General features: G+C 40.4%; 1 protein-coding gene across 1 annotated transcript in view; it reads left to right on the top strand.

Annotated features, from left to right (window-relative positions):
* LOC126507240 (bifunctional heparan sulfate N-deacetylase/N-sulfotransferase 3) overlaps positions 1-15,933 on the top strand; it is a 107,972-nt gene extending 92,039 nt beyond the window's left edge. Inside the window, exons 11-13 of the mRNA XM_050151544.1 lie at positions 1,012-1,121; positions 13,218-13,320; positions 15,488-15,933. Coding sequence (XP_050007501.1) covers positions 1,012-1,121; positions 13,218-13,320; positions 15,488-15,607 — 333 coding nt within the window. The 3' untranslated portion in view covers positions 15,608-15,933. The remainder of the gene's footprint in view (positions 1-1,011; positions 1,122-13,217; positions 13,321-15,487) is intronic.
* Positions 15,934-19,289: the final 3,356 nt, after the last annotated feature.

The following is a 19,289-nucleotide window of genomic DNA, read 5'->3' as shown; positions in this document are numbered from 1 at the left end:
TATATATTATTGTTATTATGTATATGTGTCTGTGTATGGCATGTGTGAGGGTTCCCACAGAGGCCAAAAAATCACATCAGATCACATGGAGCCGGAGCCTCAGGGGGCTGTGAGCTTCAGAGGGCTGTGAACCACCTCATGTGGGTTCCGGGAACTGACCCCTGCTGTACTACAGGAGTGATACTCATGCTTAAATACCAAGCCTTCCTACCCTTCCACTTCATCTCTTTTTTTGTTGTTTTGTGAAACAATATCCTGGAACTCATTCACACTGTAGACCAGGCTAGCCTCAAACACAGAGATCCGCCTGCCTCTGCCTCCTGAGTGTTAAGATTAGAGGCGTGTGCCACCACAACTGGCCCCATCATTTCTTGAGCATCATTCTGCCTACGTTCAGGTCTCTGGAAATCTTGCCTCTCTCTTCATGAGTTATCTAAGTATTTCTCAAATGCTGCTCCTGGATGGAAATGGGAGGTGATAGGTCCCTATCTCCTTATACTTCAGCTTATTATAACCTTTCTGTTTAAGGGGGTGGGGCCAGAGAAAGGAGGTAACTGTTGTTGCTGTTTAAGACACGGGATCTCACACTATTCCTGGCCGTAAGCGCACAGTCTCTCTGACTTGGTCTCTTGAGTGCTGGGATTGGAGGCATGAGCCAGCATTCTGACTTAATTGAAGCTTCCTTCTGTACTGTAGTCATGGGTGTGACCATAAAGGATGCCACCCTTGTGTTGGGACCTCAGTCACTTTCCTAAGCACACTGTCTCTCCATTACTGTTGTGGCTTCCCTGTCATTTCCCTGACTTCTCAGATAATATCAGAATGCCTAATTACTGTGACTTATTTACAAGTTAAGAATGAAAATGACTTGATTGCATCTCCAGACAATGTGTGCATATCCCCAAGGACAGTGCCTGAATAAGTACGTGAATTTGTCATTATACAGTTTCCACATGTTCTTTCAACATCCATATCTTTTTTTTCTTCCTTATTACTACTTCGGTAATTCAGTTGCTAATTATCGACGGACAGCAGCTAAGAAGTGACCCTGCGGCCGTGATGGATGAAGTACAGAAGTTTCTAGGAGTCTCTCCTCATTATAACTACTCTGAAGCTTTAACGTAAGTTTGTATTCTAATTAGTTTATTCAAGTCAGGAAGGAACTGATTGTAAAGGAATTGCATTTGGATGATGGGATTGGCTGGTTAGGGGCTCTTGGGACGTTGATTATCTTCTAGGTTAACATCCTCCAATTGAGGAAGAACTCAGATCATGTGACAAAGAAATGTCCTAAGTCTTCTTAATGCTTAACCAGGCAGATTTTTCCTAGAAGGAACATGGAGAAAAAAATAGCTGTGGCTCATTTAAACTAACCAGGAACCTTAGAAGAAGAAGATGCTACTTGAAATAAGTAGGTGCCCTGCCTAGTTTTATGTCAACTTGACACAAGGTAGAGTCGTCTTAAAGAAGGGAACCTCAATTGAGAAAATGTTTAAATAAGATCCAGCTGTAAGGTATTTTCTTAAGTATATATTGTTGGAAAGGGTCCAGCCCATTGTGGGTCATTCCATCCCGGGGCTGGTGGTCCTGGGTTCTATAAGAAAGCAGGCTGAGCAAGCCATAATGAGGAAGCCAGTAAACAGTACTCCTCCATGGCCTCTGCATCAACTCCTGCCTCCAAGTTCCTACCCTGTTTGAGTTCCTGTCCTGGCTTTCTTTGATGATGAACTATGATGTGGAAGAGTAAACCAAATAAACCTGTCCTTGCTTTGGTCGTGATGCTTCATCACAGCAATAGTAACCTTAACTGAGATAGTGGGTAAGAGCAGAGCCCACTTAACAGGCGATATTGAGACTTCTTAGGGACATGAAGACATGACTGACATAGTTTATGAACTGACCTTTGTGTGACTTTCAGAAACAATGTCATATAGCAAGGAATGCCCCGTGGCTTACTGGATGGGGGTGGCACTGTGATGCACCTAAGCATGCTTCCTTCTCTTGCTTGTCTTTACCTGCTGTGAATCTGTCCCTGTCAACCTTCCTTCTGCAGTGATGGTTTGGGTTTGGTTTGTTGGTTTGTTTTGATTTGGGGGATTGCTAGTTTTTGCTGTTTTTCTCAGTAGCTGACCAGAAACTGGGTCTAGGGAGAGGAAAGACAGGTAGTATGGTGTTAAGGAAGTGATTGCTCTTCTGCTGTGTCTGTGCCTTGAAGCTCATGCCCTCGGTGCCTTTCTCACATCACCCTGGTCCTCCCTCTGCAGTGAGTCATGAGGACAATGCTTGCTTTCCTCTCAACCGAGCAACTCAGTGGAGGTACCGAGATGAACTGGCTACAAACCACATTCTCACTATATATTTCTTTAATTCTAGAATTTATGGATTGAGTCTTAAAGAAACTGAAAAAATACATTGTGAAATATTTCTACTGTTATTGTCTTAAAATACAGCATTTTATTAATTTGAGAATTCCATGTAATATGTTCATATTCGCCTCCCCACTCCTCCTCCTAACTCCTTCCCTATCCATCCCACACCAGCTTCCCCCTTCCAACTTCATCCCTTTATCTTTTCATCCACATTTAACATCATCATCATCATAATTTCTTTGGTCATGTCATCCCCTCCTCTAGTTTCTCCCAGATAAAACTCAGTTCCCTAAGCCATCTGGGTTTGCTTCTGCTGATACACTTCATTTCATGACAATTTAGAAAGTGAGAAAAGGGTTCCTTTTTCCTTTCAGCCTCCCTTGCAGCAAAGACATCAAACACTGCCGACGCCCGGTACCAATTGTATGTAGAGACTTTTGGCTTAGAGGCCAAAGGATCCTGCAACTCCACCGTTTTGAGCTTTCTTCCTGGGAGTCTCTTCCTTTGCCGTTACTATTCACATGCTGGGCTAGTTTTCTATACTCGCAGGATGGCCAGTTTTGTGGAGTTTTAGTCGAGCACTGATAGACACAGCTTTAAGTATTTAACATTCAACCTAACCGTAAAGAAAGCTGAGTGCTTTTACTTTGCAGTTAGAAATTCAAGTCCACCTTCTGCTCTTGGTGTCTCTCTGAAAAGGAAGCTTTTATTTCCAAACGATTTTCTATTTCAAGTTGGCTTATCTTTGTATCTTTTTATAGGGTCTCTGGAAAAGCATTCTGTTTCAGAGAAAAGGAATAAAGTCGTCTCTAAAGACACCGTCTCTTTTTCTCGTAGAATGGTCCTTGACCTGCATGCTGCGTGTTTGTCCTCTCTGCATCCTGCTCGGCACAGAGCCTTTTTATTCATCTCCATTGCTGGAAAAGGCAAAGTGAGCTAGGGAGAGTGACTATGAAAGAAACATACCGTGTACAAAGAACCGTGGGTTGCTGTGCGCCTGCAATGTAGCTAGCTAAAATTGCCCATTATGTGATTCTCTTACCTGACTGGTGCAGCGAATAGCAGGTGTAATCTGTGAAAGCAGTTTCGGGTCCATCAGGGCTGCCTGAGCTGTCACCTTGCTGACATAGATAATGTACTTCCAGGCTGCTTCTTGCCACATTTTCATGTCACTCATTGACTGGCCTAACACACCTTGTAAAAACCAGCTGTGCACTTGTTGTAAGGTATTTGGACAATACATCTCATTGTCCTCACTTTGAAATGCTCTTTCCAATCCCGGTGCTCTGCTGAGTTATTTGTCTGCACCCTGTCCTAACGATCCCCTCCTCCTAGCAGAGTCACTGTGACCCAACAGCTGTTTTTCCAGTACTTTGGAAACATGGACTAACTAGGAGGAGAAATCCATCTCAGAAATAGCATTGATACACTCCCAGTAGACTACCAGTGTAGACTTTAGCACTGATGACTATTGTACTAATAATGAGAGTGAGGATTATCTCTTTTGGTACTAAGAAGGAACATAAGGAAATGTACCACAAGCAACTGTACCATTTCAACACTTCGCATCTCTAGGTGCCCTCTTGATCCCCAGAAGATTGAAGTTATTATCACCACTGCATTTTTGTTAAAGTCCTCTATTGATGTACTAACTATAAACCACATTAATCCAGTGTTTACACACAGTACAATAAAGGAAAGGGAGGCAGTCTGTGAAAACAGTTTACTCTACAATCTTGGCATGCAGGAATATTCAAAACGGGCTCTAGGCTGATTCTCTTCAGTAGAGATAACTCTAGTGTCAAAGGTACTTTCCAAGAATGGCCAAAAAAACCCTCAGTAATCGAGATTATTTCTTTCTCCGAGTGCTGAGGAAAGTCGTCAAGATTTCTAAATTTCACACAGAGCCAACAGATAACATATGATGCTTTAGCTGGCATGGTGGGTTTCTAATAATTCTTTTAATCAGATTCTCTTGGTGAGTTTGTGATTTGAAATAAACAGTATAAACCTAAAACAACAGGAACAGGAATTATCTAATCAGATTACCATTGTACAGTTCTGGTTCAACATAAGCTTAACCCTGCCCTTTGAAGGGGTTGCTGAAGCCATGCTACATAAACTGTGTTATGTAGTGTAGGGAACTGACTAGTCATTTGAGAGAAAAAAAAAAGAGCAACAATGCCTATCACAGTTCATGCTAATTCATATAAGCCAGAATCAGGAATATCAACCTTTAATTTTGCTATATATCTGTGGTAGTTTGAATATATTTGGCCCCCATAATCTCACAGGGAGTGGCACGATGAGGAGGTGTGGCTTTGTTGGAGGGGATATGACCTTGTTGGAGGAAGTGTGTCACTGAATGGGCGGGTTTTGAGGTTTCTTATGTCAGGATACCACCCAGTGTCTCAGTTGACTTCCTGTTTTCTGCAAGATGTAGGACTCTCAGCCACTCCAGCACCTCAGCTGCCTGTACGCCGCCACGCTCCCCAACATGCTGATAACAGACTGAGCCTCTGAACTTGGAGCCACCCCAATTAGATATTTCCTTTATAAGAGTTGCTGTGGTCATAATGTCTCTTCTCAGCAACAGAAACCCTAACTAAGACACCATCCACTCAGAATTATCACCGGTCAGCAGATTTCTTCCCTTTCAAAACGTTCACCTTGCAGCTCATTTCTCAGTCGGGGCATACTTGTTCAGATTAATGAAGCCAGATTGTGTTGTATGAATATTTAATACTAATGCCCTTGGAAAATGTCAATAGTGGGCAAGGAAAATATGAAGGCAAGGGAATGACATAGTCTGTGTTTCTCTTTCGTTTGGTTGTGTTTTCTGGTTGGGGCTTGGCTGAGTCAGAAGGGAATTTTGAACCCTCTTGATAATTTAGAAAAAACTTCTAATGTCTCTTTAATTGCAGCCAAGTTAACATTGGCCAGGAAGTACCACCCACATCACTGCTGACAACGCCAAGTAAAATCTGCCATGTTAAAACTGCCACAAAAAAAATAGTTGTGATAAGAACTACAATCTGTTGGTTTTCTGGCTGTCTAAAAGAGAGCAGCCAGAAAATGCTAAGGGCTGGCAAAAAAGCAGAAAGCCCACTCCAGCTGGTTATGACATACTCATAAACATTTATGTAGTAGACAAACACACAATTGTTTACTGGGTAACTTGTATGTAAATACACATTTGTATATATTAACACAAAAACACTATGTGATTGGTACTGTTAATTCCTAGCTCTACTTCTTGAAAATAGACTTTTCACATAACATGTTCTGATTAGGGTTTCCCCTCTCCTAACTTCTCCCAGATCTTCCCTGCCTTCCAACCCACCCAAATCCACACCCTTTCTTGTTCTTTCTTATTAGAAAACAAGCACGTGTCTAAAAATAAATAAGTGAATATTATGATGCTAATACACAATTAAAACAAACCTGAAAGGACAAAATAAGCAAATGAACTTTGCTTGAAGGAACCTATCTCGAGATAAATAAAAACCTAAGTCAATTAAAAACTTATAAGTGAACACTCATAGAAGCATTATTCATTATATATAAAACCAAGAAACAATCCAAATGCCTCTCACCTGGTAAATGGATTGATTTGGCACGTCCATAGTAGAAAAAAATGGAAATATCAGTAAATAATGAACTTAGACTCAGGTGTGTAAGGTATACCCATAATTTAAACACTTGGAAGTTAAGGCAGGAGGGCTCGTCGAGCCCAGTTTGTACTGTGTGTATCAGATTATCCTAAACTACACAGTAAGACCTTGTCTCGAGAGCATAGAATAAATTGAAATCAAGGATTGTCTAGTCATGGTTTGGTTTGGATTTGTTTGTTTGTTTTGTTGGGGGGTTTGGGTTTTTTATTTCTTTGGTTTTGGCATTTTTTGTTGGTTGGTTGGTTGGTTGGTTGGTTGGTTGGTTGGTTGGTTGGTTTGGTTTCATTTTTGAGACAGGGTTTCACTATAGTTTTGGAGCCTGTCCTGGAACTAGCTCTTGTAGACCAGGCTGTCCTCGAACTCACAGAGATCCGCCTGCCTCTGCCTCCCGAGTGCTGGGATTAAAGGTGGTGTGTCACCACTGCCCAGCTTTGGGTTTGGGTTTTTATGAGGCCAAAGAAATGTTCTGAAACTATGATAATGTTGCTGCCATTGAATTGTACGTATAACATGCAAATATTATATTTTAGCTATACCTTGAAATGTTAAGAAATGTGTGTATTGTTCTTGTCCTGTATTCATAGCATAGATTATGTAGTTTTGATTTTGAGAATCCATCTGCTCTAGTTTCATATGGAAATGCCATTGCAGTTCGAAGGTGTTTCAGACACACTTTCTAAGTATTCTCTGAATGTCCGCTGGCATTCATCTATCCAAGGGGAATGGTGTTTTCACTAATACAGAATATTAAGAACTGTCATTCTCCTTGGAGAATCTTTCTTCCCCTGATCCACGTCTCCTTTATCATATCCACATGTCCCCAGGTGATTGTCTTCACAAGCTCACAAGCACTTTTATCCTCTCAGACTTTACTCTTTAGCTCTAGTTTATTAATAATTATAGTATACATGACTCTGGGGACACAGTGATGGAGGATTTTTAACTCCACTGTGGGGCAACCACAAGGTCAGACATTAAGCCATATATTACACTTCATTCAAAGGCTTGTTTCCCGAAAGCCTTGGAAGGAGAGACCCAGCTATAAAATGGCTACAAATGCCTACATTTAAAAGGCTGTTTTTCCTCCATATTCCCCCAGAACATGGTCTGAAGTTATTCTTGCAGGAAAGACAGTTACTGTTTTTGTTTTATTTTTTTTTTCAAATAGATATGGAGACAGCTTTCTCCATCATCTGTCAAACATTTTCACTTAGACTGAAATACTATAATGTCCTCAGCCTTCCAAGAACCTTTATCCACAGCAATCCCTTCATCTTTTCTTTGTGAGCAATCAAACCCGATGATGCCTTGAGCCACATGCAGAACAGACACAATGGCTCACCTTCATCTTCTACACTTGCACAACTAACATGAATTATACAAACATACTGCCTTAGGTGCCAGTTGTGGACACCCCCAACACATACACACACACACACACACACACACACACACACACACACGTCATTTTTCCCTCAGTAAAGCCCTGAATGATGCCTTCTGTAAGATACCTGATCGATTTCTTTCAACCTATAGCTTAAAGAAAACCTATTTCCCCCTCTTTTTTTTTCTAATTTGTGATTGTGACAATACATATGTGTAAGAATACATGTCACGGGGCTGGAGAGATGGCTCAGAGGTTAAGAGCATTGCCTGCTCTTCCAAAGGTCCTGAGTTCAATTCCCAGCAACCACATGGTGGCTCACAACCATCTGGAATGAGGTCTGGTGCCCTCTTCTGGCCTGCAGGCATATACCCAGACAGAATATTGTATACATAATAAATAAATAAATATTTTAAAAAAAAGCAGAGAACACATACTTGGCTTATAAAATAAAAAAAGAAAGAATACATGTCACGCAGTGGGGAGATGTCTTGTCAGAATGCATCTTGAGAAGTCTGTTCTCTCCTCTACCTTTGGATGGATTCTGAGCATTGATCTTAAGTCTCCATGCATGTGCAGCCGTGCCTTTACCTGTCAAGCTATATTGCTTCCCTTATTTTGCTTTTGATGATTGATTTTAACATCAGTATGCCTGGGGGGAAAATAATTCCCCCCCCCAGGGCTTCTTTGTTGTTGCTGCTGCTGCTGCTGTTTGTTGATGATGTTCGTCTTGATCTATTGTGTCTGCAAGAGGGTAGCCCAGTCTAGTCTAGTACTCTCTTCATAGCCCAGGCTGGCCTTGAACTTGTAATCTTCGTGCGTTGGCCTCCTGAGTGCAAATGTGATACAAATGTGGGCAGTGGTGGCAGAGGCAGGCAGATCTTTTGTGAGTTCAAGGCCAACCTGGTCGACAGAGTGAATTCCAGGACAGATGGGACTACACAGAGAAACCCTGTCTCAAAAAGCCACAGATAAATAAATGACTAAGTAAATGAATGCAAATGTAGTACACCCGGAAAAGCTCTTCACATAACATCCATGTGCCATAGTCATATATGTAGAATAAGGTACATTAGCAACATAATAGCAGCTGCTCCGGATGCTGACTCTTGATCATGTGAAGGCTTAAAATGAGACCAGCCCAAATGTGGAAAGTGCTGATCGGAAAATGTTAGTGAGAATGACTGCAGACTTCTAGAGAAGCTCTGCAAACAACGTCTGGAGACGTCCACGCAGAGGCAGGTCAGTAAGACTGCCTGGTTGATGCTTCCTTAGATCTCTAAATAGAAAACTCACTTCTGAACTACCTGACTAAAACAAGTGTATATACAGCATAATGGCATGCCATGGGTTCTGATCTCAAAGGGTTGCTCTAGTAGCAGCCAGAAATGGGCTTGTTTAAGTGGAGTGCAGTCATGTCATTGGGATTCATAGCTGATGAGGGCAGATGCATAAATACGAGTTTATGTTATTTTCATAGGGCAATACTTAGAAACTACTTGTCCACACATAGACTTCACATATACATAGTTTAAGTAATCCTATTATTTAAGATGTATTATTACTAAATGATTTTTTCATAAATAAAACTCCCCAATTAAAAGTTATGGGTTCAGTGAATTTTAACAACTATGACAAAATTGTGTCCACGACAATCAAGTTACAGAGAGCCCTCCCTCCAAAGCACCCATCCCTCCAGGCACCCATCCTTCCAGGGAGCCCCTCCCTCCAGGACATGCCTTCCTCCAGAAATGTGGTTTATGCTTTTGATGCTCTTGGGCAATCAAGCTAGTTCCTTTGTGCTCAGCCCCTGAGAATCAGACCAGCAACTTCCGTTAATTCAGCATTGAGAACGCTCCGTGCTCTTGCACTTGTAAGCCATCTGTCTCCCTTGGTCATAGAGTGCTTCTTTCATCCATCCATGGACATGGTGCTGTTTCCATTTTTTTTCTTCTATTTTTGTTTTTGTTTTGCTGTTAGGAAGAAAGCTACTATGAACATTTATGCAAATATTTTTGCAGGGTCACTCGTTTTGCTTTTATTCAGTAAACACCTTTAAGCAAATCATGTGCTAATAAATTGTCACAAGTAAAAGAAACAGGCAGTATGGCTGTGGTGCTGTTTACCTCACGTCTTTACCATTGCTTCATTTGGGACTTTAAATTCATCATTACATTCCTGAGTGCTGTTTCATTTTTAACATTAATTTCTGTTTTACTGACGATGCATGAAGTCTAGTAAATTTTACACTCATTCTCTGGTTGTAGCATTTTCAAAATTTTCCTCAATTTTTAAAGTTATATATACTTTTTAAGAATTACATACATGAACACTGCATCTATACACTCCTGCCCCTCCCTCGTCCTCAAACTCCTCCCATCTCCCAAATTCATAAACTCTTGTTCATAAAGTATTATTGTTACCCATATATACATATCTATACTTCCACACACATACACATATATATACATATGTGTGTGTGTATATATATATACACATATATACAACCTATCGAGTCCACTCAGCATTTTGTGTACATACATGCATCCATTGGGATTCTACAATCTATGTAGGACCTTGTCCCAGGAAGAAACTGATTCTTCTCTTAGAAGTCATTGGCCAGCTGTAGCTCATCATCTGGGAATAAGACACTGTGAAATTTTCCATCAGTGTTAGAGTGCCAGCTGACATTGTCATCATCAGGTCTTCAGGCATCCATATTGTTGAGAGTTCGTTGTCCTCATCATGTCTAGGCAACACTGTCAGGCAACAGGCATCCAGGTGTTCTTACTGCCTTTCTGCCTTCCTTCCATTGTGTTCCCTGAGCTTTAGGTATATGGGTTGTGTTGCAGGTGTAGCCACTAGCCTTGAGCATCCCACAGGCATTTATTCTCTGTGCTTTCTGTAATAGTCTCCATCTGAAACACAGCGAAGTTTTTGTGATGAGGGATGAACACTCCACATATATGTGGATATGAGGCTACTTAGAATATAGTTAGAAATTACATTCGTTTAGGTTAATGGTATTTGTGAGTTGTTCTCTAGGGTCTATGGCCTTGCTAGCCAAGTACTGATGGCGAAGTTTACAGGACCAGACATGTCCAGCTAGACAGCTATTGGTACCCCCATTATGGATGTATTGTTGAGCCCACCATTGTGATGGTCCTTAGGGAGGAGGCTTCCAGTCCAGTTCCAGCTTGATTCCTTCCAGTGCAGTTTCTTCATAAGAGGGTCTTACCTTATTAAGCACAATGACAATAGCACATATTGTTTTTGAGAAACTTTTATTTCCCCCAACTCGAGATGTTTCCTACGTGAGGCACTGGGGATTTGTTAGATGCTGCATGGTTTTGGAAGAGCATCCTCACCTCATGTGACCTAACTCTATTAAAAATGTATATACATACACACACATATATGTTATATGTATTTTAAGTAAGCATATAAAGTAACATATTTCCCTATGGTTTTTCTTGTACCTATTAATGTTATTTACCCCTTCCTCTCTCACGATATTGCCTTTCCTCCCCATCCATAGTTAAAGTTCCCCCCATCAGCCATTCATTTTCCATACACTAAGTATAAGTTCCTTTTCAGATACACATTTTACAAATAATTTCTCATTTCTTTTCTGGAGTGTCTTCAGAAGAACACAATTTTAATACATTCAAAGTTTTCATGTTATACTTTATCTTAAAAAATATTTACCTAACCCAAGGGCATGAAGATGTTTTGTGTAGGGTGGGGATATATGTCAGCTGGTAGAGTGCTCGCTTAGCATGCACAAAGCCCTGGGTATGATCCTCAGCCCTGCATGAACTAGGGGCGAGGTAGTGCATACCTATAATCCAATCACTATGTATTCTAGAGATAGAAGCAGGAATGTCAGGAATTTACTAATTGAGACCAGTTTGAAATAAATAAATAAATAAATAAATAAATAAAGAATTTTTCTACATTTTTTTTCTTCCAGAATTTTTATAGTTTTGACTTAAAGGTTTAGGTCAGTCATCTATTTCATGTTCAATTCTCCATCAGTGTGATGTAACTGTCAGTGTTCTTTATTTTCCATGTTAATATTCATTTTTTCTAGTACGATTTTAGTTTCCTCACTGAAATAGCTTCTTTCTACTTGTTAAAAGTCAGTGACCTTAGATGTGGAGGTCTGTTTGTACATCCTTTATTCTGCTCCATTGGTCCAGCACTGTGGTATGGTAGAGTTCTGTTCGTGCATCCTTTATTCTGTTTCATTGATTGGTCCATCACTGTGACTATGAGCAGCACTGATTACTCCGAATTCAGGAAGCATTGAAAGTATGCCGTATAAGATCTTCAATGTGGCTCTTGGTTTCAAACTTTTTTAAATGTTCTAGTTTATCTAAGTCCTTCAATTTTCAAATATATTTCAAAGTCATTTTCCATTTCTTCAAAAAGATTGGCAGAGTCTAGTCAAGTTCTAATTGGAATCATACGAATCATATATAATGTTGGAGCCAGCCAATCAAGTATTTAATCTTCTCTGTGAATGGCGCAGCACCCATTTGGTTAGACCGTCTGTGTTTTTGTATTTTTCACTGGTGGCATGGTTTTGTTCATTTTATTCTTAGGTATTTCAAGATCATAATTTAAATGTTTTTATTTAAATTTTATTATAATTTAAACGTGCTTTCATTTGCATTTCCAAAATTGTTCCCAGGCTGATTTTGAGCAAACTCTTGAGGGTAGAAATTTGAGTAGTGCAAACTGAACACCAAAGGAAATTCACCCTAAGTAATTCTTCCTAGCCAAGAAGAAACTATGGTGGTCAAATCACCAAATAACAGAGGTAAAGGAATTACTATTGCTGTTACTTCCACCTTTACATCTAAGCATGGAAATCACTACTTTGCTTACAACAAATAGATCCATCATGGTAGATACAGATAAATATAAAATAGAAAGGTTGGGCCTTGAATGTAGAATCAGTAGGCCTAGACTTGAACTCTGCTAAATACTGAGAAAACAGTCTACAGAAATTAGACCTTGACAAGAATTGTCTTCATGTCATTGTTATCTATCGTGTGTGTGTGTGTGTGTGTGTGCGCGCTCGCGCGCACGCGCGTGTGTGTGTGTGTGTGTGTGTGTGTGTGTGTGTGTGTGTAACTCACTTTACAGACCAGGCTGGCCTGGCGTTGCCTCCTGAGTACTGGGATTAAAGGCATGTGCCGCTGCCCCCAGCCCGATTATCTATCTTATACTTAGTGAGAATTCACAAAACAAAACACCGTGCTATTACTTCCTAAAGAGCTATAACAAAGGCCCAAATGAGAAGGAAATGCACGAAGCAGCGTTACAAGCAGAAATGTAAATTTAGCATATTACTACCATTTTTTTCTGTAATTACAGCCAAAAAAAATTCGATTTCTAGGCATTTTTGCTTTAATGCGAAATTTTAAAAGATCATTAAACAGAAATGTAGTGGAGCTGGAGAATTCACATTTCAACATTCCAAAGTACAAAAGGCCTGGTTGCTTTTCAGGGTGCGAGGATGGACCCTATTGCTAACATATAAGTTGCTCTGAACAGGAGGTCTTGTGGAAACTGCTCTATCAAGAGCCTGGCAAACTCACCAATATGACAGATGGACTGAAAATTAGGCAGTGTGCCAGAAGACTTGATGTAAAAGGTCAAATGAAAAACGCTCCCGTTTCCCTGGGTGTGAACTGATCACTGTTGTGCGCTGGCCATCGTAGCTTGTAAATGACTTGAAAACCACTGGCTTTTAATCCGGTCCATCTCCTCTGCTTTTAGGTTCGATTCTCACAAAGGCTTCTGGTGTCAGCTCCTGGAAGAAGGAAAAACAAAGTGCCTTGGGAAGAGTAAAGGGAGAAAATACCCACCAATGGATTCCGATGTGAGTACAGAACCCGAAAATAGAGAATGTAGAAATGAGAAATAATAGCAATACCACATATCTTCTTAGGAAAGGGGTTAAGAACAGAAGTCAGGCTTTGTACAAACTAAAAGTCAGTGCGTCCCATTCTGCTTCCACGTCCATTTTGTGGGTCAGGGCTATCTCCTGCACAAGAGCAGGAGGGTTTCCTGTGGCTATCCCATGAAGAATGTGGCATCCCTACCCTAAAAAGCACTAGTCATCCATCTGGAGGAGGGAGGGAGAAGGAGGAGGATGAGGATGGAAACGGGGTTGGAAATTATTAAATTTTATTATATAAATGTATAAAAGCTGTCAAGCAAAACTGAGAAACAAAAATTATGAAATACAGTATTTCAAAGAAAAGCAATGGTATTAATATTATAAATTAGAAAGACAGACAGAAAAAAGAGAGAAAGAGAAAGAAAAAGAAAGAAAGAAAGAAAGAAAGAAAGAAAGAAAGAAAGAAAGAAAGAAAGAAAGAAAGAAAGAAAGAAAGAAATCAGGGGTGGAAGAGAGGACTAAATGGATAAAGGTTCCCGCCACCAAATCAGAAGACCTGATGATCCTAGGACACATTCGGTGGAAAAGGAGAAGCAGCTGCTGAGAACTGTCCTCTGGCGTCCTCCCATGTGCCATGGCATGTGTACACACACACAGAGTAAAATAAATTAAATGCAGTAAAATAACATTTTAATTAAATTTAAAGTGATATTTGTGTTTCAATACATCGAGGTTGGTTGTTTTGACTTTTCCATTTACATAATTGATGTCTGTCTTGCAAGAATGGAAAAATCGAATTTGTGATTCTAAATCTAAAAAACAGGTAATACCTTACTACATGATGATAGCTTTACAGAATTGCCCTACTAAAAATGTCAACTAAAATCAAGAAATCAAGCACAAATTTACAAAATATTTTGTTTCTAATGTCAAATGATTCTGTGGATCATAAATTATAATGTTAATTGATAATAAGGCATACTAAACTTTGAACTGTTGATAGGCTAGTGAGACAAGACTTCTCTCAGTTGTTCAGCACAGCAACACCTAATCTAGGCTTTGAGGAACAAACACATGCAGGTTGTTACCCAATACTTTGTTTATTCTGCTTAGGACAATGGCATGGTGAATGACTAAGGCTGCCATTTTCACAGTCCCGTATTTATACATGTGCCCTGTATTTTTCCTTTATGGTTATTTTGCATACACTGAGATTTATTCATAGTATATTTAGCATCTAATTTGACTATAAAAATATAAGTTGATTACTATAATTTTTTAGAGCTCAGAAATTTAAATATTGGGTTTTTGTTTTCCTCACAATATTAAATACATTGTGTTAACTGACTATCCTGAGGTGGCTGAAATTTCTGAGTAATCTGTATTTATTTAACAAACTTTTATCCTTAAAGGTTTGGAACACTACATTGTGCCAGTCTGATAGACAGGACTTTGGTCAGGTCACAATTCATGTCTATACAGAAGACATGAGCGAGAGAGGGATCTATTGTTTTCATAAAGCAATTACTACATAAGAACTCTAATTCTGTTTGAGCGACTATCAAAATAACCATCAGATCACTGTGAAAACATTCAAAATACATTAAAACGTGTTGAAAGGTAATTTCTCCCATTGTTTCAATAAAAAAAAAACTTAAATATATTAATTTTCACATCAAAGCTACTTCCATGTGTAATTATTAAAAGTCTCTAAGGTGGATCTTGGTGTTTTCTTTCACTCTGGTCTAACAGACAAAACTGAGATACTCCACAAATTTGATGCTAGTCAAGATTAGTAGGAAAAACTCACCTTTACAGACTATTAACTGTAGATGCCAAGGAGGTTATTCTGTAAACACACACTGAGTTTGCCTAAAGAAGTAAAGTGTTTGATGTTGTGCACAGAGGTGTGGAAACAAGCGTGTTTGGAGTGGCAAATGTCACCAGTGCAGTGGCCCCCTCTCCTAGTGTAGACTCCAATAGACAGGTAAGCCAAGCATCGCAGGCGTTACCGACACAGTCCACGCGCTTCATGCCACTCTTGGCCCGTACCTGGGGTGCATGAGGCGCTTACTTCCGCAGAGCCAACAGGCGTGGAATGTATTTTAGTAGAATAAAATATATGTTTCTCTCCCTCCGCACTCAGAGCAGAGCGTTTCTGTCCAGTTACTACCGAGACCACAACGTGGAGCTCTCTAAGCTGCTGCACCGGCTGGGGCAGCCTCTGCCCTCGTGGCTCAGGCAGGAGCTGCAGAAGGTGAGGTAGCCTGCAGAAAGCAACAGGAATCTGTCCGAGAACTGGCACGCGCCTCTCCTGAGCTCACAGAAGCTACCAAAAAAGCTGTCAAACATACCTCTTCGTCAAGAAAAACAAGTGAGGCTCCTTCCATGTGCTGGCATGTGGATGCTTGTGGGGGTGGGGGCATATAGAGGATCTTTAAGAAGCTTCGCAGTCGATGGCCTTCCGCTCTGTACCCGTGTGGAAGCCCAACAGCAACCAGTGTAAATTCGAAGGCAAAAACAAAAACACTGGCACTGACCTGCTCCATTTCACACTAATATTTACTATTTTGTCTATCAACTAAAGTTGTATTTCTGTACATTTCTGGACCACTGTTTGACTGTAAAAAATAATTATTTAATTCTGTGAAATATCTTCTACCATGATAAATGTCACAGTGTAAAATGCCAAAATTGGGGGGGGGGGGGGTGGGGTTCTGCCAGCATAGGCCATGACTGTGTGAGACCCAGAGACTGGGAAGCTATGTATGGACTTTGTCTCCACTAAACAGAAGCAAAAGATGGCGCTGGAGCCAGGGTAGTGGCTGCTTGTGTACAGTCCAGTGTGCTTATGAAGCTCTGTATTGCAGACTTGTTAGCCAGTAAATAGAAACCATTTTTACATCAGAATAGTGAGTAACAGTGGAAGAGTGCCGACTAAATTCTCTGAGAGAAAGAGAGATGGCATCTAACGGTACGCCATTGAGAACGCTATGCTTTCCCGCGGTAAGCGGTGGGTCTATCCTGGCCACCTTCAGTTCTGCAGGAAGTGTCCAATCTGAGACACTCGGACCTTTAGATGTGCAGAGAAGCTACTGAACAAACTCCACGGACTGAAAACTAAGGACAGTTTCTTGAGGTGCTTCACTAAAGAACTCAGACAAAAGCTATTGAGAAGCTGCCCTTTCCAGGTGGCCCTACAGGGAATTAGATTATGTACAGGACTATGTAGAAATGAATTAATATACAATTCATTTGAGACGTTTCTTGTACTACTACAAGGTGGAGGCCAAGTCGAGTCCAGTTTTGAGAATGTCTCACATACCTTCCACACCCCTACCCGACAGCGAGCGTTGTCAAATGTGTGAGCATCTACAAAAAAAGCACAAAAGTGCAAAGAGAAGCCTGGCTCCTGAAACACAGTCAGCTTCCATTAGACATATGACGAGCCAAGGATTCAAAACAAGAGTCCAGTCAAGCATACATACCTTCCTGTGTTGATATTTACTTAATTTTGTATTGTAATTGACATATATGTAAATATTTAGTAGTACGTCCCCTCCTGTGACTACAGAAGCTCATATAAAGTATTTTACGAGATATGTTTAGGAAAAAAAAAAGATATACAAGAAAGCCAATGGCCTAAAGATTTGGCTGTCATTCTAGTGCGTAAAACTCTGCTCTTTCCGCTATTTGCCCATTAGAAGGGAGAAGGAGCAAATTTGCTCACTGTGTATTTCCTCATACACAGCAGAGTTGCCAATTTGTCTGTGTAAGGTTTTCCCATGTTCTAATGTACTCAAAGAATACAGGGGTTTTTAAGCAGTTACTAGAAAGAATTAGACAAACAGCCAAATTTTAAGAACCCTGACTTGAGAAGCCAAAGCAAAAGGCTGTGAAATCAGTCTTCGCTCTGACAGCTGCAGCTTCGGAAGCATCACCTGCCAAAGCCAGCAGGACAATCATCCCTCACTTCCACGTCCATTCATTTTAAGAAAATTGGCTCAAGGGGGTCGTGAGACCCGGCAGCTCCAGCTGTTACAGTCTCACTGGCGACAGTGTGTCAGCTCACGAACGGAGTGAGAAAGTAAGTGCACACGTGTCTCCACATTTGAACCTCCAGATAAATTGGCTGCCGAATCCTTTAGTCTAGGTAGACAGTGCCTTTAAAATAAATGGCAAAAATACCACAAATAATGAATCAGATAAAAAAAAAAGAGAGAGAGAGGGAGGTGTACGGAGACCTGCTCACTCACTAGCCCGTGTTGAATGCAATGCCCAACAGCAACCCTCTGAAAGGGTTTTGACCACACCACACGTCAAAGAGACAGCTCCAAATTCTACAGGACACCCGCAGACTTCACACTGTGAGCTCCAGCTGGCTATTATGCTATCCTAAAAGTAACAGAAATCTATGAGAAAAGAATGAGAGAGAACATGATTTCAAACTAGCTGTGTATAGAATTTCCCTTTTTCATTGCTTATAATATGGGGCTTCCTCAGGAAGAAACGAAATGGTTATTTCAATGTTTATAGCTATAATATTCTTGTCATTCACATTGAATGAAAATTATTAGGAACTTTTTTTTCCTCTGGGTTTTTTTTGGGTTTTTTTTTTAAATAAAAAGAAAGCCCTCACTATAATTCTAAAAGTGGCATGATTCCTCATATGTATAACAATAAACTGATAAGAAAATGAGGGTGTTGGGCCTGGTGATTTTAGATAATGAGCAGGGGACTTGTTTTGCTGGGGTTCAAAGGCACACCATTATGATTTCAAATGGAGGGATAATTGAAAAGCTTAGTAGGCAATGAGGAATTTCTGTTTCAGTTTTGCCTGCTGTGATTTTATTTGGCTCCAAAGAGAACAACGCTGCCGCTTTCGAGACCCTCCTGGGCCTTCTCTCTGTGGAGTTTCGAGAGATATGAGCGAGTCCCTTTCACAGAAATCTAGAAAATGATCTCTGCAAGGAAAACATAAAATGAGGAGAGGAGTTAGACGGGATCCTCATTCCCCACAAACGTTCTCCGCTTGCATCTCTTTCTCTTCAAGACACTAGGTTTTCTCACATTACAACCCGTCCCGCCCCTTCATTATTAATACCTGGACTACAGCTGGTTCACATTTTTCTTTCTAAGGCATGATGACAGGTTACGTCCACTTCAGGACCAGTCAGTGAGCCAGTAATGAACCCACCCATTGGAGTATTCCTAGTTTAAAATAGCAACACTAGTGTGCTTTAAGAATATCAGCCCTGCGGCTTGGAAACACTTAAGAAACAACTCCTTAATGAAGGGCACTGAACCAGCAATGCCAATGTTTCTTTAATTTCAAATTACACTCTACCTGAATTCTGTCAATGGTGGCAACACCACAGTGTCCTCCATCTTCATGCACGTGTGTTTGTGTGTGTGTGTGTTTGTATGTATGTATGTATGTGTGTTTATATGTGTGTGTTTGTGTGTGTGTGTGTGTGTTATATTCCTAACTGAGATAGTACTAAAAGACTTGGTTAGAATATATTCAAGGACAATGGCATGGGGTTTTGATCCTACTTCGTGTTCTGGCTTGGTGGGAGCCTAGCCAGTTTGGATGTTCACCTTCCTAGACATAGACGGAGGGGGGAGGACCTTGGACTTTCCACAGGGCAAGGAACCCTGACTGCTCTTTGGACTGCAGAGGGAGGGNAATGGGAGGCTGGGAGGAGGCGGAAACTTTTTTTTTATTCTCAATAAAAATAAATAAAATAAATAAAAAAAGAATATATTCTAACTAAGGGATTATCTTCTTCATTTTTTGACACTTTTCATAATTTTTCCTTCTCTAAGAGATCTTTTTAAATAAGCTGTTGACATGTTGCTGTTTCTAGTTTTAGTGATTTAACAATCTTTATATTTTTAACTCCTAGAGGTTAAACTAACAGAAACTCACAGATTCTTCCTGACTT

This window comes from Alexandromys fortis, unplaced genomic scaffold (assembly GCF_014885135.2).
Source record: "Alexandromys fortis isolate MF-2015 unplaced genomic scaffold, M_Fortis_MF-2015_v1.1 scaffold_19, whole genome shotgun sequence".
NCBI lineage: Eukaryota > Metazoa > Chordata > Mammalia > Rodentia > Cricetidae > Alexandromys > Alexandromys fortis.
This window is presented reverse-complemented; position numbering and strand designations above follow the sequence as displayed.